Here is a 22,851-nt window from a genome sequence, read left to right as displayed (position 1 = left end):
ATGAACACCTCTGGAAGGATCCATTAAGAGGTGAAACTAGGTGGTAACAGAAAGAACCCTCAAAGTGAGGTAGATGCACCTGTCTGGATGACAGAAATCGGAGAGAAACATAGTACCTAGCTCTAGTATTTGCTGAGTGAAGGTAAAGGAAAAATTCTAGTGCCCATTTTGATCACTCTCAGCTTAGGAAGCCGTGAAACAATTTTAACAAGGTCCTCAGGGAAATGGGCCAGGTCCTGAGCTGGAGCCCTGAAAATGCCCATAGGCCCTGGGGTTCCCATGAGGAGAGGGACAGCCAATGGTTCCAAAGAATCCCTCATCAGCCCTCTCCCAGGTACCTGAGAGACTCCACTTGGGGAAAGCTGACGAAGAACTGCATGTTCCCAAACCTTCCATTCACTACAATCTCCTTTAGGAAGAAAACTGAAGTGGACAAAGTAAAACCAAGAAAAAGCATGGCCGTGATAAAACGAAGTCCTGAAGGTAAGCAAAAGTGATGGCTGGAAAAACCAGTGTTCCTGGGTGTAACAGGGCACAAGCATGGCTTGACTTTATTGGTGAGGAGTGGGGAAAACAAGATGGAGATCAAACTAATGCCTGACACTGCTAAACCACAAACTAAGCCTCATCAGCTTCCTTGCTGAAAGAACTCCAGGAGGAAGTCAGCAGGGAAGGGGGTGACTCAAGCACAGCACTGTGTCCAGGGCCCATGGCAGACCGCAGAGAATCCCCTCGTGCTCATGCGATCTATGAACCAACATTGCCAGACCCACCTGCCTGAGACCTATTCTAACCATCAGAGTTAAGAATCTTAACTGCATCACATCTAAGGACTGTAAATGCAGCTGGAGGAGGATAACACAATCTTCCATAAGCAAATAATTGTCAGGCACAGGGTTTAACAGAACTTTCAGGGGTCAGGCAGTGATTCCCCTCTTGGTGGTCAGGTGGCAGGACTCCCTTCTCTACCTTCCTTAGCCTTTTCTCATCCTCCAAATGTTGAAAAGACCCAAACTCAGACCCTGGTGGGGACCTCTCCCTCTGAAAGGCCCTGGAAAAGGCAGGCAGTGTTAGTCCCTACCATGTTTATTTAACCTGTTGCTCTACAACATACAGGCTTTTGAGGGGGGCATCAGAACTGACTGGAACAGAAACAAAGACCTCAGAGTCAAGGTGTTTCTCTTCCTAGGGCTGGGGTTCTGTATATGAAATCAGTCATTGGATCTCTGGGATCTGGGGCCTATGCAAGGTTACATGAGGGGCATGTGGGTGTGGTTTTCTGTAGTCAAAACGGCTTTCATCATATCCTAAAAGGGCTCCATAAACCCCAAAAGGTTAAGAGCTAAGAGCTAATACACCAGATGATTAGTGTAAGGCAAAATACAGCAAACCAAGGATACAGAGGGTGCTCCTTGTGTCTGCTCTGTTTCGAGCCGCTATCAGTCTCTAAAACAGAAAGAGCAAGAGTACACATGCACATGCCACCACCTCAATTCTAAAGCCCAAACTGACATGTCCTCAACTTGTCATCTATAATGGCATTTTCACATAAATATTCCCACCAAGTTAAAGTAACATTCTTTGATAGAATTAGGGTTTTCCAGATTACCTCTTGGGCTTAAAAGAATGAATTTCCTAGAATAAACAGTAAAAGGCTAAAGGAAGCAGTAATTTTACAGGCCAAATACAAAATTATATTCAAACTGAGAATGGAAAAATTAGTGATACTCTTAGGTCAGGGGTACCAGCTGCTCCCCTAACCTACCTTATATTACTTATATTGAAAGGAAACAGAACTTGTGCCCACGTGTCACAGGTGACAAGTTTAGTAAAACTTTCCTTTTTATTCCCATCAATATTGTCATGTTTCCCTTGCCCCTGAGTCCCTCTTACCTGGCTCTCTGACCATGGCTAGGGACAAAGGAAGTCCTTCAATGAATCATATCAACCTCCAAGTACAAAAAAATGGAAGTTGGCAAACAGCAGATGGGCAGATTACCCCACAGAGCTTCCTCAAGATGCAACTTTGGCAAGAGGACTTAACGTAAGAAAGACAGTCTCCCCTAAGCCAACTGCCTTCAATCTTGAGCTCTAGAAGCATGTATAAGATTTATCCCAAAGAAAATGGGTTTAGGTCACTGTGGAACAGGAGAATCTTATATGCTTAAATATATATACTGCCACCCACCCTCTCCTCTCCTACCAAACACACTCCCTCCCTCCCCCTGCCCCCACCACCAAACACCAATGACTAAAAACCAAGCATCCACTCTGAAGAGACTTGGAGTTTGCTGAGCTTAGGCCAATACAATAACATTTTCTGTAATTATGCAAATGTTCTATATCTGTGCTGTTCAATATGGTAGCCACATGTGGCTACTGATACTTGAAATGTGGACATGAAAATGAGGGACTGAATTTTAAATTTAATTAAAATTCTAATGGCCACAGGTGGTTACTGGCTATCATATTAGGCATAATACCTACCTTGGCTGTGAGAATGCTGGCCAGGTTAGCTACATGAAAAATGACTGGATATCAGTGATTACTCCCCAGTCAGGCAGGGCAGCACTATGAAAAACCAGGACCACAGCAAGCATGAGTCTGTCAACAGTGACACACGTCACAGTGATGCTGCCAAATATGTCCACTTAAAACATGCAGAGTATAGCAGCAGAGCTCGCAGACTCTCAGAACTATTAGGTGATTTACTCAGGGTCCATTAGTATAGGCAGGGGACAGCTTGACCTCAGAAACCTGTTCTAATGGGAAGGTACTGGAAAAACTGGAGCTTGTTCTTCAAAACTTAGAATAAGAAAGGGGGGGGGGGGACCAAAACAGAAGCCAAAGAGAAAACATCTGTCCCCTGGCCTTTAAGAGGGATTAAGCAAAAGCAGACAGGAAGGGGCTGCAACCCACAAGAGGGCTTTTATTTCTTTACAACTTTAGAAAAGAGCAGGTACAGCACCCCCATGAGCAGCTGCATCTGATGATGCCAGCTCTGCCTCTTGGGAGAACTACACTTTTGCCCTCCAGTCTAAGGCTAATCCTCTGAAGCAGGGGTTGACAAACTACAACCCATGGGCCAAACCAAGACCACCAGCTATTTTTGGAAATAAAGTTTATTAGAACACAGCCACATCATTAATTTATGTCTTGTCTCTGGCTGCTCTCACACTACAACAGCAAAGCTGAGTAGCTGCAAAAGAGACCATTCAGCCCACAAAGCCAAAATTATTTACTGTCCAGCCTTTGTATAAGTCTGCCAACCCCTGTTTTAAAGAGATAATAGCCATTTGGTTACAGAGTCGTCATGAGAGATGTGAAACTGCTTTTCCTCAAGGGCCCAGGTAGTCAATCTAGTTATGGGGCACAGAACCCTGGTGTGGCTTGCCCTCTGGGCTGAGCTGGCACAGGGAATGGCCCTTTCCCTAGGTACCCAAGCTCAGCCTCATGGTCAGCCCTAGACTTACTGTCCCCCAGGATCAGTTCCACTTCCTCATCTGCATCAGAGTCTTCATCTTCTCCGTCCTCTCCCTCCTCTAGCAGGTTTGCTAGCTCCTCATCAGAGGGAGAAAAGTCATTGTCCCCATCCTCCCCTGCGTTCTCATTGTTGTCATCCTCCTCCAACTCCGCCTCCAGCAGCTGGTCAGTGTCAAGCTCATCTAAATCATCAGTGTCATCATCATCTTCATCATCATCTTCTTCCTCCTGTTCTTCCTCTTCCTGGTAAGAGAGCATGAGGTCCATCAGGACAAACACAGAGACCCAGCCCATGTGGGCAACATGGGGAGTCTCTCTCCTCCTTTTCAAAGGACAGAGGAGGTAACAGTCAGTAGAGAGCATGGTAATCTAGGTTAGCACACACTTCATGAGCCAGCTTGACTCGTCAGTGAAGGCTGAGACAGGCACATACATGTCCCCCAAGACACTCAAGCACTCCTCAGACAAGGACTACTGGTCACTCCACAAAGGCATTACTGGTCATGCAGCCCTTATCCAAGGAAATGGACAACACACTTCACAGAGGTCTCTGTCATCAACATTCTATGTTTCTAACTAATAATAAACCCAAAGGGGCTCTTCTCTCTATCCTGTATCAACCAAACCAAATGAAATCACTTGAGGCACTGAAACTAAAGCTTCTATCTGGAATCTAAAAAGCAGTGCTTTAATAAAACAGGAAGAACACAGCTGCTGAGTCACCAGCTCCTAAGCCCTTCAAATTCTTGTCCTTGATCTTATTTATAACCATGGATGTGGGTCAGCACCTCTGACAGGGCTATCACAAGCATCCAATGATCCGAATGTCCAACAAAATAGACTTTTACCACTAAGACATACTTGCATTTTCTGTTACAAGCCACACACACACCAAAAAAGTATGGTAGAGAAATAGTCCAGCCTTCCATTCCCTCCAAACTCTTTCCCTTCAAGCAAGAGAGGACACAGACACCTTTCTGCTTTCCTAAGGACAGGTGTTCCCAAGTTAAAGTGACCAACAATTCAGTCACTAATCCTTCTGCTCAAACATCAACTGTCAGCACTGCCAGTAGCAAAAGGATTCTAATTCCTGCAATAATAAAATATAAAATTCATTTAACACACCGGCCTAATGAAAGTCAAGACAGATCAAGCCCTTACATGAGCAGAAAAAATATTTTAAAAACATTTTGGAAGTGCTTTAAAAAAAAAAAAAAAAAAGGACTTCCCCAGTGGAACAGTGGTTAAGAATCCGCCTGCCAATGCAGGGGACACAGGTTCGATCCCTGGTCTGAGATGATCCGACATGCCGCAGAGCAACTCGTGCGCCACAACTACTGAGCTTGCGAGCCACAACTACTGAAGCCCACATGCCTAGAGCCCATGCTCCGCAACAACAGAAGCCACCACAATGAGAAGCCCACACACCACAACTAGCAAAAGCCTTGGCGCAGCAACGAAGACCCAACACAGACACCCAAAAAAAGTACGTGCCAATCACTTAAAAACCAAACACTGCTTATCCAGCCACTAGTGTTCATCAGCTGTAAAGTAAATTAGGCTCATATTCAGCAGAGCAGCTCTGCTTTACTGAACTTCTGATAATTTTGGAACCACCGTTTAGAGGTTTTTTGATTTGCTGTTTGACCTACTGATTCAGCCTTTCAACAATTTCTGGCAGCTACATGGGAAAAACCGGCCCCTTAAATACCCAGTATTCCTAATGCCTGTACAAGTATGTGTCCACACCAGAGCTTGTGTGTGCGCGTGTGTGTGAACGTACCTGCATGATAACCTGAGACCACTGTTCCACAGCCTGGCCACACATGACCTCCACGTGGACAGCTACTAAGCATCTGCCCACTGGAAAGGAACTGAGAATGCCGCCTGGAAGCAGTAACAATAAACTGACGCACAGACAAACTTCTGGCCCTACAAATACATCAGCTCATACAAATAACTGAGAAAGGAGAGAGGAGTCAAAATTCAGGGAAATAATTCAAAGTATTTACCAGATTACAACTTTTGCCTCTCTTTCCACACATGTTTTCAGGGATTTGACCAAAATTAGTTCTAATTAATAAAGTTCCCTCAGTTAAAAACAAGCACATTAAAAAGAGTATCCAGGGCCCTGTGTTTCTTAAGCCTCTGTGGTCTTAAGCCTCTGTGGAATAGAATAATTACATGAAGATAGTGTTAATTATTTTTATTTTTGATTCTGAAGTTAATTTAGTACACAGTTATTGACACTCATCATTGTTTTCGCAGTATAGGATAGGAGAAAATGCCCAGGCTTTGGGATCCAACAAGCCTGGGTTAGAATCCTGGCTCTGCCAATTACCTGTTGTATGAACTTGGTCAATTTACATAAATTTTCAATGTCTCAGGATAGAATAACTTTTAAAGGCCCACAGTTGAGTGAGTATGTAAAAGGCTAAACTGTTCAAACAGGCATCTGTTAGCCAGCAAATTTAAGGAAGAATAAATTATTCACTTCTAAAAACATCAAAACTTAGCTGATCCAGGAGAACTAAGAAAAAGCTCCAAAGTCAAGAGCAATCCTAGAAAATAGGTCAACCGGGGTCTAAGGTTTGAACTACAGATACCATTCCAAATTCTTCCAGAAGCCTACAAACCCAGCTTTTACTTAATCTTGTAGAAGAAATAATTTATATTTATTCATCCCAGAAGGCCACGGTGACATATGTGACCACAACAGGAGAAGGGAAATGAATAGGAAGGGGAGACCTACCTGGATCTCAAACACATCACTTCATCATTTATACTATGGATTTAATGACCAGTGGTTTAACATGTATTTTGTTACACATGGATATGGCCATAAACTCACTTTCTAAATTTTAAATCTGAAACATGGAGCATGAAACAGAACAGAGGCTCACAAGATCTGATTCTAATTCTAATCTGAATCTGATTCTAATCTAGAATCTAATTCTGTGGTTGAACCCAAAAGAGAGTCTAGGAAGCAATTTTAAGATCATTCTTGCAGGTTTAAGTACCTGGTTGGTAACATGAGGCCCTCTCCTTCATATCTAGAGAATAAAGCTTCCACTAAGTCATAAAAGTGGTCCAAAACAAATATTAGGGCTTCCCTGGTGGCGCAGTGGTTGGGAGTCCGCCTGCCGATGCAGGGGACACGGGTTTGGGCCCCGGTCTGGGAGGATCCCGCGTGCCGCGTAGCGGCTGGGCCCGTGAGCCATGGCCGCTGAGCCTGCGCGTCCGGAGCCTGTGCTCTGCAATGGGAGAGGCCACAACAGTGAGAGGCCCGCATACCGAAAAAAAAAAAAAAAAAAAATTATTAATGAAAAAAGCAAATCTTGCTAGAATCCCGATTCAACTCCAGCAACATTTAGATAATGTTTTGGATCCAGGAATATTGATTTTTAAAAAATTCTCTAAGACCTCTCTTTTAGGGCTTAGAAACAGGAATTCAGGGCCAGGCTATTTTAAACTACTAGTTCTCCTACAGAAAAAAATTCTAAAACTCTTCCCTTCTTGGTTCCATCTTAAGTCAATTTCATGGTTACCCAAAGGCACAAACCCCTGCAGATAAATCAACCCACTCCTCTCCTGTACAGAGAACAGGTCAACTGACATAAACTCCCTCAGCTGCCCTCTGGTCCCCTCACCACATCTAAACCTGACTTCAACCAGTCTGAGGAAGAAGAAAGCCTTCCACTTCCACTCTGGACCTCAGTCCACCCCCAGTCCTTATTACCACACTGCACCTTTCTCATGCTCACTCCACTCACAACCACCCTCACACTTGGCTCCACTAGCTTTCACTAGCTTTCTTACCTTCTCTGAAGAGAGTCAGCTTCCCCAAACCTAACAACTTCTCAATCTACACAGGCTTTAAACTCCTTCCATCTATAGACTTTTGAAAAATGGTAACCTGAACCCTACTCCTGGCCTCCAGGTCCTTAGCCACCACTTGCTCACTCATCCACTCACTCTGTCTTCTATTCCTCTAACACTTGACAGTCTGGCTTCTGCCCACAGCACTCCACAGTGTAGCAGGTAATGGTATGTGCTCTGGAGCCAGGCTGCCTCACAGGATCCAAACTCTGCTGATACTTTACTTAGCCTCATAGGATTGTTTATAGGATTTAATGGAGGAAAAATATGTATGCATGTATGTATATAATCTCTTTGGAAAGTGCCTGGCATATACTAAGTGGTCAGTTAGTCTGTTGCTCCTATTATAATAACTGGAAGCTTCCTAAAGGAATATGAAGGCCTGAATGGCTAACCACAGGGCTTCTCTACAATGACTGACACTAACCAATCCTGGCTTCCACACTGGGCTGCTGATCTTTACCTGATCCCTTCCAGATCTCCTAGGCATAAAGGTTCCTACAACTTAAAATTTATTTCCTCTCATTCATAAATCCTGAACTCACATTAGATAGCTCTACCCATCTGTACCACAGAAAACTTCTCAAACTGAACTCAAAGCACCCCCTAAACCTAGCACCTTTCCCACACTTCTCCCAGTTACCAGATGAAATCTCAAAACATCTTTCACTTCTCCCACTTTCACAGCTTCACACCCAGTTAATTAATGTCACTCAGATCTGAGGTGCCCGGCACTCCCTCTCATTCCACTCACCTACTGCATTCTCCCTCCTCCTATCTACCTCCAGTCTCTCCAACCCTCTATGGTCTTATCCCTTCCCAGATCAAAAAACCCAGGCACTCCATAATGCTGCCCACATTACAGAATTACAACAGAAGCAATGATTAATAAACAACCATTTAATGCCAGCTTCTCTAAATCTTAATTTCTTGTTAAATGAGAGGACTTAATTACATCAGTGGTTCCTACTCAGGTATGGCCATCAGAATGTATATTTTGGAGCACTGGAAAAGTTCTCCAAAATACACAGGCCTAAACCCCACCCAGGGTCCAGGCTGACAGAACCAATCCTTACAAATTAAGCTCCAACAGGAGGATTTTGGAAAGGTGCCCCAGGAATTGTGTGCTGCACCATAATGAAGAACCACTGTACAAGATGACCTCTGGTTCTAAAATTCTACTCTCCTGTAATAATGTACCCTATCCAAAGACTCCCAATGACACAACCAAAAAGGTGAATACAGGCATCCCTTGTTTTATTGCAATTACACTTTGCAGATACTGCGGGGTTTTTCGTTTTTTTGTTTTACAAATTGAAGGTTTGAAGCAACCCTGCATCGAGCAAATCTATCAGCACTATTTTTCCAACAGCATTTGCTCACTTCATGTCTCATGTCACATTTTGTAATTCTCAGAATTTGAAACATTATTATTATTATATTTGTTATGGTGATCTGTGATCAGTGATCTTTGATGTTACTATTACGACTCCCTGAAGGCTCAGATGATGGTTAGCATTTTTGGCAATAACGTATATTTAATTAAGGTATGTACACCTAATAAACTACACTACAGTGTAAACATAACTTTATATGCACTGGGAAACCAAAAAAACTCATGTGACTCGCTACATTGCAATATTCGCTTTAATGCAGTAGTATGGAACTGAACCCACAGTATCTCCAAGGTATTCCTGCATAGGTATTACCACTGACCTTCCCTCCTCCTATCAAACTGTCTTGCTCTCTAGGACTTAATTTGATTTTCTTTTAACTAGTGCACCATTTGTTTCTAGACCATTCAAAATTCTTCTTGAATACATGTCTATTTTTCAAGAGAAACAGCTTTTAGCTTACACTGCCTTCAAAAATATAGCCAATCTCTTAGAAAAAAACCAAACCTCTCGTCATACTTTAAAAACAGTTAATCTAAAAACTAGTATAGCTTTTTTAAAAATGCAGTTAAAACCTGAGCCTACTCTCTTGACATTTCAACATCATATTTGCAAAATTTAAACTCTTGCTTCTCCTTCTGACACTTGTTCCTGTTGTTAACTATCCTTAAAAGCTATAGATTCATTTCAGGGTCATAAACACTTGTGCTTTCCTCTCCTCATCAGCAGAATCTAATTCACATATATTTTTAATTTCTTAGTTGGGAAAAAAAGGGTTTTCAGGAATCACTGACCAAGCTTACAGCAGGTGTGTAATCAGTAAAGACTCTTACCATCCGCTTCTAGGCAGTGGAGAACACACAGGAAGCACAGCACACAGTGTGTCCCAGATTCCAAAATGGAGTGGAGAAAAGAAAGATTATTCCCTTGTTTTGTTTTTGGTTTTAAAAGAAACTTAAGATTATTAGTTGAAATGTATTGACTTTTCAAAATCTAAAAACAACGATCAATTACTAATCTTTGGTTTTATAATTTTCCTAAAAGCTAACATCAAAGTTGACTGAATTGATTTTTAAAAACAACACATATACCGAAATTCCAATGGATAATATGAGTTTTGATAAGTGACTAGCTTATCTCTGCTTTCACCAAATGCCTGAAGGCTGCCAGACTACCAACCTCAGAAATCAAATATTTATAGCTGTCAAATACATTGTATTATGTTTTCATTCAACAATACAGTGGTACAGTTCATCCCTTCTTGTTAATCTCCAAGCTTATTTAAACAGAAGGGCAAAAGACAACCATTTTTATGTATGTAAATTATATCTTAATAAAGCTTTTTCAATCAATAAAAACCATTTATATAGGCACTTTATGCTAGACCATCTTATCAGATGGCAACTGACCATTCAGGATTCTGAGTTTATTTTGCTAAGGTGAAAAGGCAAATTCAAAGGTGTTGGTCACAGGTGCCTGCATCCCTGAGCCATGCAAGTCATATCTGGAACATCTGAGAAGACCTGAGAGCAGATATCTAGACTAGGACAAAACTCTAAATAGCAAATGACTCAAATGAAAATGAAGTCTCCAGTTTTAAAATCAGGTAAAGCAAACAAAGGAAAGTAAGTTTAAAAAAAAATCAAGCTGATACAGGGAAGAGGTGATGAGGAGAAATCTGATGAAGATAGTAAATACAGGAAAACACCACTGCAAGATACTAAGAGGACATGTGAATCAACAGAATTAAGGTTACAAAGGAAGCCTGCTTAAACAGATACAGTATTATCACACTGAAACATCTCTGAATCAAAACCCAAAATGTCAAGGGCTTGGGGGAAAAAAGTTCTCTAACGATGTCCTTCGAACATGAAATGCACCAGCTGATCCCTAAGGACAGTGGTATCAGTATGTGCCATGCAATGTGCCTTGACCCTAAGAAATCCAGAAACAGTGCTAAGTCACCCATATTGCACACCGACACAGACACTTACTCCTCTTCCAACTAGAAACCTTTCAGGCCCTTCCACAGACTGAGCCCTAGGGCCACTCGATAGGGCCCTCTTGAGTCTGTCCCTCTCGGCCTTGGCTGTCTATGCCTCTATTTTTCCTTCCTGAACCAGAGTCAGAAGTACTAAACACCACCCTACCTCTCTCTAGTATCTTTCTCCCTTAACCTCTCAAAATGCAAGTTAAATAGAACCACAGAAGAATGAACCAGTCTCTTCTCTGACCCAAGCCTCCCTGTAGAGGGTGGAATGAGAAGAGAACACTTAGGGTGTTCCTTTATGGTGGTCTCTTGCTTCCACAGCAAGCCACCCAGGATTCACTTCTCATCCATCACTCTAAATCTGCAAGAAGAATGAGGCCAACCCCAACAATAGCCCCCCAGCATCCAAAATATCTAGCTTCTCTTTTCTTGGCCTCCTCCTCAAAGACAGACACCAGGTATCACATGGACCCATGTGATAGCTCCCAGAGAAGACTGTTGCCCACTGCTTTGTAAACTGCAGGGATGTGGGAGAGTAGGAACAATGGTATTGATAAATAACTTTAAATAAACCCAGTTTTTGCTTCAGATTTACAGTTCAACAAGTAACATCCAAGAAGCCTGAGACAAAACTGGTATCTTGTAGTGATCTATAATGAGAGGGGTAGTAATGAATCAACCCATGGAGGACGAGACAGTCTGCAGCCACCTGTACCACTATAATATACCAACAAACAGCTTGACAACATCATCTTCTATACCTACTCAAGGATAAACTACATCTTGATTCATGACACCTAAAGTGGAGAAGAGTATGCATTAAGGGAAGGTGGTGTCTAAGGAAGCAAAAGGCCACAAGAATAAAAGACCAGACACTATTAAGAAACTGACTCAAAGCAACTACATGACATTTGGAGGATACCACTTGCAAGCTCTGGTATGAAGAAATACTAGCAACACATATGAGTTAAACACTGCTGCATTCAAGAAAACATAAAGATCCATGTCACAAATAAACATCTGAAGTATCCATCCGAAGACCTCTCCCTTTTACCCAGATCTCACAACTCACATGAGGTTTAAATACTGCAGGATCCTCTCACCCATGAAACCGAGGAAATCACTGAGGACTCTATGGGCCAAGCAGCCGGAAACCATTAAAGGAAATCCTTTCTATAATAGGGATTTCCTGGCTATATCTGGTGAAGTGGTTTAAACTCTGGAACCTAACTGTCCTTCATAATAAATATGGTATTTAAAAACCTATGGGGCTTCCCTGGTGGCGCAGTGGTTGAGAGTCCACCTGCCGATGCAGGGGACATGGGTTCGTGCCCCGGTCCGGGAAGATCCCACGTGCCGTGGAGAGGCTGGGCCCGTGAGCCATGGCCGCTGAGCCTGCGCGTTCAGAGCCTGTGCTCCGCAATGGGAGAGGCCACAGCAGTGAGAGGCCCGCGTACCGCAAAAAAAAAAAAAAAAAACCATGGTACTGCTTCTGGTTTCTAGGCACTTAAGAAGCTAGAAGTTGCCACTCCACCCTAACAAGTAAAAAGCTGAACAAACTAAAAAGATCAGTAACTCTTCTTAGATTCAACAGAGAAGTGGGGTGACAGGGCAAACCACTGTCCCCAAATTGGAGAAATACAGAGAATTGCAACTTGCCAGAGCATAAACCCAGAAACACAAATCTCCACAGGAACCAGTACCAAGGTAGGAAAACCTGAACTGTAACTGACCAATGGCTGGAGACAATTCCGAACAGTCTGAGAGATAAAAACTTCTGGGGCCACTCATCAGGGCCCCGACACATTTGTGAGTTTTACCTCCAGGAACTTGACCTGGTTCTGGTGGTGAATATTGAAGAAAAATCCCCTAGTGCTTCTGGCAGGGGGAAGCGAAAAGGTAACATTTTGAAATACATCACAGCATTCTGTTCTTAACAAGGGCTGCCCTAAGGAGAAACCATTTAACCAGAGCCTGAACTGCTGGAGGAAGGGAAATACCCAATTCCAGGCCACTCTAGCCATCTATACCATCAAAAGGAGGTGGAAAAAAAAGAGAAGATTTGTGAAGTTCACAGTACAGAGGTACAGACTCGTTAAAAGACTAAGACCTAGTTATAAGACTATAAAATGCTTCACCTTCCTCCACAGCTTACCACCACATTCTAAAGGCCTACAACAGTTCCTTTTATCCAGTACATCATGTCCGGCTATCAAGAAAAATTACAAGGGACTTCCCTGGTGGCACAGTGGTTAAGAATCCACAATGAGGATTCTTAAAAACCTATGGGGCTTCCCTGGTGGCGCAGTGGTTGAGAGTCCACCTGCCGATGCAGGGGACACGGGTTCATGCCCCGGTCCAGGAAGATCCCACATGCCACAGAGTGGCTAGGCCCGTGAGCCATGGCCGCTGAGCCTGCACGTCTGGAGCCTGTGTTCCACAACGGGAGAGGCCACAACAGTGAGAGGCCTGTGTACTGCCAAAAAAAAAAAAGAACAGAAGAAGAGATACTTGAAACAATAATGACTGAAAATGTCCTCCAAATTAATGTCAGATACCAAACCACAGATCCAGAAAGCTCTGAGAAAACTGAACAGGATAAATGCCCAAAAAACCCCACACCTAGTGACATCATTTTTTAAACTACAGAAAATCAAAGATAAAGAATAAATCCTGAAAGAAACCAGAGGGAAAAAACATCTTACCTATAGAGGAACAAAAAAAAATTACACCCAATATCTCCTCCAAAACCATGAAAAAGCAAGAAAAGAGTGGAATGGAGTATTAAAAATGTTGAGAGACCAAAACCACCAACCTATAATTCCATACCGTGTGAAAGTATCCTTCAAAAGTGAAGGAGAGCAACTTCCCTGGTGGTCCAGTGGGTTAAGATGCTGCGCTCCCAATGCAGGGGGCCCGGGTTTGATCCCTGGTCGGGGAACTAGATCCCGCATGTCGCAAGAGTCCGCGTGCCTCAACTAAGAAGTTTGTGTGCCACAACTAAGAAGAAGTCCGTACACCACAGAGAAGATCCCACGTGCCACAACTAAGACCCAGCACAGCCTAAATAAATTTTTTTAAAGTGAAGGAAAAATGCTTTTTCAGACAAACAAAAACTGAGAGAGTTTGTTGCCAGTAAACCTGTTTTGCAAGAAATGTTAAAAGGGGGGCTTCCCTGGTGGTTCAGTGGTTAAGAATCCACCTGCCAATGCAGGGGACACGGGTTTGAGCCCTGGTCTGGGAAGATCCCACATGCCATGGAGCAACTAAGCCCATGCGCCACAACTACTGAGCCTATGTGCCACAACTACTGAAACCCGCATGCCTAGATCCCATGCTCTGTAACGAGAAGCCACAACTAGAAGCCCACGCACCACAATGAAGAGTAGCCCCCACTCGCCACAACTAGAGAAAGCCCGCGTGCAGCAAAGAAGACCCAACACAGCCATAAATAAATAAATAAAGATAGATAGATAGAAATGTTAACAGAAATTCTTCAGAGAGAAGGAAATAAGTTAGAAACTGAATATATTAAGGAAGAGCACTGGAGAAGGAATAAGTGAAGGTAGAATAAACATTTTTCTTATTAACTGATCTTTGTTCAAAATAATAGTAGTTTGTTTAAAATAATAATACCAACAATGTATTCAATTATGTATGCTTTTATATAAGTAAAATGAATGACAGCAATGAAACAAGGGATAGGAGGAAAGAATTAGGACTACAGATTTTGTTATCATAAGTTACCTGCACTATTCATAAAGAGATACAGCACTATTTGAAAGTGGACTTGGATTACTTGTAAATGTACACTGCAACCTCTAGGGTAACCACTAAAGAAAGTTAAAAAAAAAAAAAAAAGTATAACTAATATGCTAATAAAGAAGAGAAGGGAATCCTATAAAATACTCAATTAAAACCACAAAAAGGAATTCCCTGGCAGTCCAGTGGTTAGGACTACACTTTCAGTGCCCTGGGCCAGGGTTCAATCCCTGGTTGGGGAACTAAGATCCCATGAGCTGCACAGCATGTCCAAACAAACAAACAAACAAACACAAAAAGCAGAAGAAGAATGGAAGACAAAAACAGGAGCAAAGAACAAACAGAAAAAGTAACAAATATGGTAGATGTTAATCCTACTATATCAATAACTACTTTGAATGTCAATGTTCCAAATGCATCAATTAAAAGAAACATAATCAGAGTGGATCAATAAATAAGACTCAACTACATGTTGTCTATAAGAAACCCACTTTAAATATAGACACATATAGATTAAAATTAAATGGCCACGGGACTTCCCTGGCAGTCCAATGGTTAAGACTTAACGTTCCAATATAGGGTGTATGGGTTCAATCCCTGGTCGGGACGCTAAAATCCCACATGCCTCATGGCCAAAAAACCAAAACATAAAACAGGAGTGATATTCTAACAAATTCAATAAAGACTTTAAAAATGGTCCACATCAAAAAAAAAAAATCTTAAAAAAAACCCCTAAATGGACAGAGAAATCTATACCATGCTAACATGAATCAAAAGAAAGCCAGGGTAGAGAATTTCCTAGTGGTCCAGTAGTTAGGACTTGGCAGTTTCACTGCTGAGGCCCCGGGTTCAATCCCTGGTCGGGGAACTAAGATCCCACAAGGCATGTGGTGCCACCAAAAAACAAAGGGAGAGAAAGACAGAGAGAAAGAAAGCAAGCCAGGGTAGCTATATTAATTTCAGACAAAGCACCTCACACCAAGGAAAGTTACAAGAGATAAAGAAAGGCATTAGGGCTTCCCTGGTGGCGCAGTGGTTAAGAATCCACCTGCCAATGCAGGGGACATGGGTTTGAGCCCTGGTCCAGGAAGATCCCACATGCTGCGGAGCAACTAAGCCCATGTGCCACAACTACTGAGCCTGCACTCTAGAGCCCATGAGCCACAACTACTGAGCCCACATGCCACAACTACTGAAGCCCTCACACTTAGAGCCCATGCTCCACAAGAGAAGCCACTGCAGTGAGAAGCCTGCACACCACAACAAAGAGTAGTCCCCACTCACCACAACTAGAGAAAGCCTGCACGCAGCAATGAAGACCCAATGCACCCAAAAATAAATAAATTATAAACACTAAATGTTAGTTCTTAAAAAAAAAAAGAAAAGAAAAAAAGAAGGCATTATATGGGAAACAAAATGAAAAGACAACCTACAGACTAGGAGAAAATATTTGCAAATGATGCGACAAACAAGGGCTTCATTTCCAAAATATACAAACAGCTCATACAGCTCAATATCAAAAAAACAAACAACCCAATCAAAAAATGGGCAGAAGACCTAAACAAACATTTCTGCAAAGACATACAGATGGCCAACAGGCACATGAAATGATGCTCAACATCACTAATTATTAGAGAAATGAAAATCAAAACTACAATGAGGTATGACCGCACACCGGTCAGAATGGACATCATCAAAAAGTCTACATAAAGGCTGGCAAGGATGTGGAGAAAAGGGAACCCTCCTACACTGTTGGTGCAGCCACTATGGAGAACGGTATGAAGGTTCCTTAAAAAACTAAAAATAGGGACTTCCCTGGTGGTCCAGTGGTAAAGAATCTGCCTTACAATGCAGGGGACACAGGTTTGATCCCTAGTTGGAGAACTAGAATCCCACATGCCGTGAGGCAACTAAGCCTGCATGCCACAACTACTGAGCTCGTTCACCTCAACGAGAGCCCACATGCTGCAAACTACAGAGCCTACACACTCTAGAGCCCGTGTGCCACAACAACAGAGCCCATGCGCCCTGGAGCCTGAACACCACAACTAGAGAAGAGAAAACCCACACGCCAACTAGAGAGAAGTCCACGCACCACAACAAAAGATCCCGTATGCCTCAACAAAGATCCTGTGTGCTGCAACAAAGACCAGATGCAGCCAAAAATAAATTACATACATAAGTAAAAAATAAATCTTAAAAAAAAAGAAAAACCCCCCCTAAAAACAGAGTCACCGTGTGATACAGCAATCCCACTCCTGGGCATATATCCAGAAAAGATGAAAATTCTAATTCAAAAAGATACATGTGCCCCGATATTCATTCATAGCAGCACTATTTACAACAGCCAAGACATGGAAGCAACCTAAGTATGGCCATCAGAAGATGAATGGATAAAGAAGATGTGGTACACATATACAATGGAATATTACTCTGCCATAAAAAAAGAACAGGGCTTCCCTGGTGGCGCAGTGGTTGAGAGTCTGAGTGCCGATGCAGGGGACACAGCTTCGTGCCCCGGTCTGGGAAGATCCCACATGCTGCAGAGCAGCTAGGCCCGTGAGCCATGGCCGCTGAGCCTGTGCATCCGGAGCCTGTGCTCCGCAACGGCAGAGGCCACAACAGTGAGAGGCCCACATACCGCAAAAAAAAAAAAGAACAAAATGCCATTTGCAGCAACATAGATGGACCTAGAGATTATCATACTAAGTGAAGTAAGTCAGAAAAAGACAAATATTATGACCTATCGTATCACTTACATATGGAATCTTAAAAAAAAGATAAAAATGAACTTATTTACAAAACAGAAACAGACTCACAGACATAGAAAACAAACTTAGTTACCAAAGGGGAAAGGTTGGAGGATAAATTAGGAGTTCGGGATTAATAGATATACACTACTATACAGAAAACAGATAAACAATAAGGAACTACTGTATAAGCAAAGGGAATTATATTCAATATCTTGTAATAACCTATAATGGAAAAGAATCTGAAAAAGAATATATATATATATAATATATATATCACTAAATATCACTGAATCACTTTACTGTCCACCTGAAACTAACACTTTTTTTTTTTTTTTTTTTTTTTTTTTTCGGACGCGCAGGCCTAGCGGCCATTGCTCACGGGCCCAGCCGCTCCGCGGCATGTGGGATCTTCCCGGACCAGGGCACGAACCCGTGTCCCCTGCATCGGCAGGCGGATTCTCAACCACTGCGCCACCAGGGAAGCCCTAACACATTTTAAATAAACTGTACTTCAATTAAAAAAAAAAAAAAAAAACTGCAAGACCTAAATTCCTTTCCACTCAAAAATATCTTAAACCACACATTTTGATTGTTCAACTAAAGGAATAAATGTCTATTAATTTTTTAATTAAATAGTGAGACCACTACATATCTATTAAAATGCCCAAAATGCAAAACACTGACAGCACCTAATGCAGGTGAGTACATGGAGCAACAGGAACTTTCATTCACTGATAACAAATGCAAAATGGTACAGCCACTCTGGTAGACAGTTTGGCAGTTTCTTATAAAACTAAACATACTTTTACTATATGATCCAGCAATAACACTTATCGGTATTTACACAAAGGAGCTGAAAACTGATGTCCACACGAAAACCTGCACACGGTACACAATATGTTGATTTTTTTTTTTTTGAGGTATAGTTAGTTGATACAGGAGCTTTATTCTGAATTGCCAAAACTTTATTCAAATTACTCCAGAACATAACTGCCAAAACTATTCAACATTGCGATGAAGATGTCCTTCAGTAGGTAAATGAATAAATAAACTGTGGTACACCCAAACAATGGAATAGTATTCAGCATTAAAATGAAATGAGCTACCAAGTCATGAGAAGATATGGAACAAACTTAAATGCATATTACTCAATGAAAGAAGCCAATCTGAAAAGGCTACATTCTGTATGATTCCAACTATATGACACTCTGGAAAAGGCAAAACTATAGAGACAGTAAAAATATCAGTGGTTGTCAGGGGCTGAGGGGAGGGAGGAATGAATCAGTGTAGTACAGAGGATTTTTAGAGCAGTGAAACTATGTACAATACTACAATGGTGGATACATGTCATGCTTGTCCAAACCACAGAATGTGTAACACCAAGAATGAACCTTAATGTAAACTATGGACTCTGAGCAATAATGATGTGTCAAATTAGGTTCATCATTTATAACAAATGTACCACTGTGCTGTGGGATGTTGATAATGGGGGAGGCTATGCATACAGGGACAGTGCATTTATGGGAAATCTCTGTACCTTCTGCTCAATTTTGCTGTGAATCTAAAGCTGCTCTAAAAAATAAAGTCTATCCAAGAAAAAACAAAAACTATTGTACTGAGGATGTCATTTTCAGTAAAGTGCTTTATAAAATAATATCCCCATGGTATCCAACAAGGATCATGACTATCTGCATCTGTGTGTGAGGAGAGAGGGAAGATAGAGCTGGGAAACTGCCCCTTCCTAAGAGGGCATCCCACGAGGGAAGCACTGGCACAGGATGCCTCTGGGTCAAGAAGCAAGCCCAGCAGAAGGCTCTGCTCTGATCCCACAGTGACCACTAACCCCCAATACATACAAGTCTCCTCTCCTCACTCTGCTCAGAAACCCATTTCTTGGGATTATGAATTATCTCTGAGCTCTAATAAAATGCATACTTAGCCAGTTAGAACATTCTACCAGAGACAGTGGCGATCAAGAGAGTATACATAGAGGACAGTAAGGTGAGTCTGTTTTAGCTTGTTGATTCCAGGTGACAGGGTTTACTCAAGGATTCAATTTAGAGGAGAAAGTAGAGGTTCATAACCTATAAAGCCCGATAGTGGAACACATACCTAATCTCATACTGGCACAACAAATCGCCCTTGCTTAGTCAGTACTAAGTCCTGTCAGAAAAAAACATGAGTCACTGGCCCATAGTATTAGACTTGGACAAAAAAAATATTTTAAAAATTACCACTTTCAAAAATTTTGCTCTTAAACATTATTTTAAATCTTAAGTACAAGCTGCTGGGGAAGAATGCTAACAGAAAGCTATTCCATTAGCCCTAACCATTGAGCATGATTTACCAAAGAATAGGGGAGAGGTGAGGATGAGAGAGCAATAGAGGGGCAAAAAGAAGAAAGTGTGCTTCCTCTTGTCCTATGGTGGCCCCTGCCCTCACTCAGGGCACTTCTGTGCCCTTAGAGAGGATATAGAACACCAAGACCAAGCAACACCATAGTGGAAGAAAAAACAGAAATGAATCCAAGATCTGGAAAAAAGATATTTTATCTGCTTTATTATCTACAACAAAAATGTAAAAACCTAGTCATTCATTTTCAACTTTATATTACTCAGCAATAAACATTTCTGAGACTTGTCTAGAGAATCGGGCCAAGAGAGTATATGCTTAGAAAAAAAAATGTGGTGTGAGCCTATTAGACAGGAAAGGTCTGCTGAAACTCAGAAGTTTAAGAAATTCTTCATAACTGACATCAATTGACACACCACACAGACAAGCACCTAGCATAACATGACCATAAATTAAAATCCCCTATAAAAAAGGAAAAGCTAAGATTCCGAGACATGATACCATCTACCCACATTTTATAAATGTTTAATTTCTCAAAAGCATCAATATCTTCTCTTTACCTGTAAGCTCCATTCTATACTCTGAAAATAGACTATGCCATAAAACTGAGAAAATGCAAACCAGAACTTTATAGAGGTTAAGCCATTTCTATGATCCCCAGCTCAGCAGAGTGACTTTTCAGTTTTGTACTGACATTGAGAAAATGGGGGCCTGCTTATCCTGAAGCCAGACAGGGCACTGGTTCTGAAGGTGAGTACAAGGAAATCTCTAAAACAAAATCAGAGGGCTTCCTTGGTGGCGTGGTGGTTGCGAGTCTGCCTGCTGATGCAGGAGGAGGATCCCACATGCCGCGGAGTGGCTAGGCCCATGAGCCGTGGCTGCTGGGCCTGCACGTCCAGAGCCTGAGCTCCGCAATGGGAGAGGCCGAAACAGTGAGAGGCCTGTGTACCGCAAAAAAAACCCCCAAAAAACCAGAGATTGCTGACCTGCAAATTAACCTATAAATGGAACTCACGGGACTATCAGATACTGCTTAAAGTCTTGTAATAATAAAAATCTACTTTCTTCTGATGAGTTTCAGTGATCAATGACACTGACAGGCCTTCAGAATATGCTAACAGGTAGCAAACACCCCTATAGCAAAAATCTTAAAAAAAAAAAAAGAAAAGAAAAACCCTATAACTAAAAGCAGAAATGCATAATTTCTAATAAAGCATTATTCAGTAGAAAGAAATTTCAAAGACCACTAACCTGATCCTCCTCTTCATCCTCATCCTCTGCCAGACGCTGCCTGCCTACTTCATACAGCCTGCACACTGTGTCCATGTTCAGAGAATCCATGCTGCCTTGGTTCTGAAATAGAACACCCAGTCCACAAGAAGTTAGTTTTTCGAAGGCCCATATTCACACCTCAGCTATGACTGGCATTCACACACCTTGACCCTGTAACTATCAAAGCTTCCAATACCCAAAATTCTTGAACTGATTCTGAAAATGTTATGCCTAGGACACAGAGTGAAAGAAAAACAGGATGAGAAGGCCTGGACAGCAAGGGAGAGACCACCATCCCTGGGAACAACACTGTTCCAAGGATGCTCTAGAGAGAGATTGACTCCTCTAAGAAAGGGATGACAGTGTGAGTCCAGGATAATAGGAGACTGGATGCCCCACAATGCTCTATATCAGGATTTTCCTACTTCTCTTATACTGCGTATCTCCCCATCAGATGAGTATATTATCCTAATGTATCACCAGAAATGCATCATCTTTAGAACGAACACATAACAGACAAAAATGTCTGGAGTATAAGTTGAAAATGATCTTAAATATCAGAATAAAACAGTAGGATTTCTTCTTGCTCCCTTTACCTCGATGACAGCAAGATAGCAGTCTTTGGTGTCTGTACATAGGTCAAAAATGTTCCGTTTCACATCAATGGTCGCTGGAAAACAGAATGTGACAAGACTCAGGACTAGACCACTGCTGTGATCTTAAAACCAGCCTTTCTGTTAAAGGAATTCAAGGTGACTGTTCATAAATATTTCCCTAACTCCTCTGCTTTTCAAAAGCAGAAAAATTATAATTCTCTCAGAAAATGGAGGATCTTAAATAAGGAACACCAAAACAAGACAAAATCATCAATACCTGACCTTCACACTTACCTATAGGTTTGTAATCAGTTGCATTAAATGTTCGGAAGGATGATCCAAAAGGGCTTTTCATCCTCTCTTCCATTAAGTCATCTTCATCATCTGCCTGCAACATAGCTAGTTGGGACGGAAAGGGGAAATAGGAAAGGGAAGCAAAATAGAATCAGAAACATCCCCTATTCAAACTGCAGAAAATATTAATGGACAATCAAGACTTCAGAGAGTTTCCCTGTAGTAAATTCCTCTCAAAGCATCCTCCTTGCAAATCCAAACAATATCCTCAACCCTGCATCTAGCTTCCAACAACTGTTACAGCTGAAAGCATACAAAAATCACAAGACAAAAAAGGTTTTTCTTTGGGCTTCCCTGGTGGTGCAGTGGTTGAGAGTCCGCCTGCCAATGCAGGGGACACAGGTTCGTGCCCCGGTCCAGGAAGATCCCACATGCCGCAGAGCAGCTGGGCCCGTGAGCCATGGCCGCTGAGCCTGCACGTCCAGAGCCTGTGCTCTGCAAAGGGAGAGGCCACAACAGTGAGAGGCCCAATTACCGCACCAAAAGGTTTTTCTTTAAGTTCATAATGATACATGTGGTAAATTACTCATGAAATTTCTTTCTATACAAGATTTACTTATCTTCAAAGCCAGTGGCCCTCCACTCTAAATCAACATTATTCTCATCAACAAATTTTGTCACCATTTGTACTATTATTTTATCTTTTATGTTACAACTTTGAAATGTTTTTCAATTCACATTTGACAGATATTTCGAAATAGGAAGTATCAAATTAAGTGAGTGGGGAAAGGAGGGAGAAAGAGAATAATGAAAAGTGAAAAGTTTATTACCTCCATACATCACTGTCCCCGTGTGGTTGAACACCACTCGACACTGATCTAGAGCAGGAACTGTGTGTAAAAGATGGAAAGTACGAAGGTCCCACTAGGAGGGGAAAGGTCAAGGAAAACTATTTTCCCCAAAACTTCTTATTTAACCTCATGAGGGAAATTCTGAAATACCACTTTCTTTCCCCCTCCTTCTAGATATTAATGCTTTAAAAGTCAACAATCGTGCCCTGGTCCGGGAAGATCCTG

The 22,851-nt window shown here is 41.9% G+C and overlaps 1 protein-coding gene and 1 long non-coding RNA gene across 12 annotated transcripts in view; one reads left to right on the top strand and one right to left on the bottom strand.

Moving 5' to 3' along the window:
• Positions 1-22,851, bottom strand: part of DCAF1 (DDB1 and CUL4 associated factor 1) — a 96,326-nt gene that overhangs the window by 1,693 nt on the left and 71,782 nt on the right. For all 10 annotated transcript variants that reach the window (XM_067044049.1, XM_067044053.1, XM_059075248.2 and 7 more), the window contains 5 exons: positions 22,606-22,699; positions 21,776-21,880; positions 21,482-21,555; positions 20,865-20,966; positions 3,474-3,726 (listed from right to left, as the gene is read on the bottom strand). In XM_067044049.1, coding sequence (XP_066900150.1) covers positions 3,474-3,726; positions 20,865-20,966; positions 21,482-21,555; positions 21,776-21,880; positions 22,606-22,699 — 628 coding nt within the window. The remainder of the gene's footprint in view (positions 1-3,473; positions 3,727-20,864; positions 20,967-21,481; positions 21,556-21,775; positions 21,881-22,605; positions 22,700-22,851) is intronic.
• LOC136794985 (uncharacterized) overlaps positions 1-22,851 on the top strand; it is a 23,858-nt gene extending 1,007 nt beyond the window's left edge. The window contains exons 2-3 of one of the 2 annotated variants that reach the window (XR_010842542.1): positions 416-483; positions 22,801-22,851. This is a non-coding gene — a long non-coding RNA (uncharacterized lncRNA). Of the gene's footprint in view, positions 1-415; positions 484-11,335; positions 17,430-22,800 lie in introns of those variants that run through there. The other variant, XR_010842541.1, reaches the window with a different exon arrangement.

Source organism: Kogia breviceps, chromosome 10 (genome assembly GCF_026419965.1).
Source record: "Kogia breviceps isolate mKogBre1 chromosome 10, mKogBre1 haplotype 1, whole genome shotgun sequence".
Classification (NCBI taxonomy): Eukaryota; Metazoa; Chordata; class Mammalia; order Artiodactyla; family Physeteridae; genus Kogia; species Kogia breviceps.
This window is presented reverse-complemented; position numbering and strand designations above follow the sequence as displayed.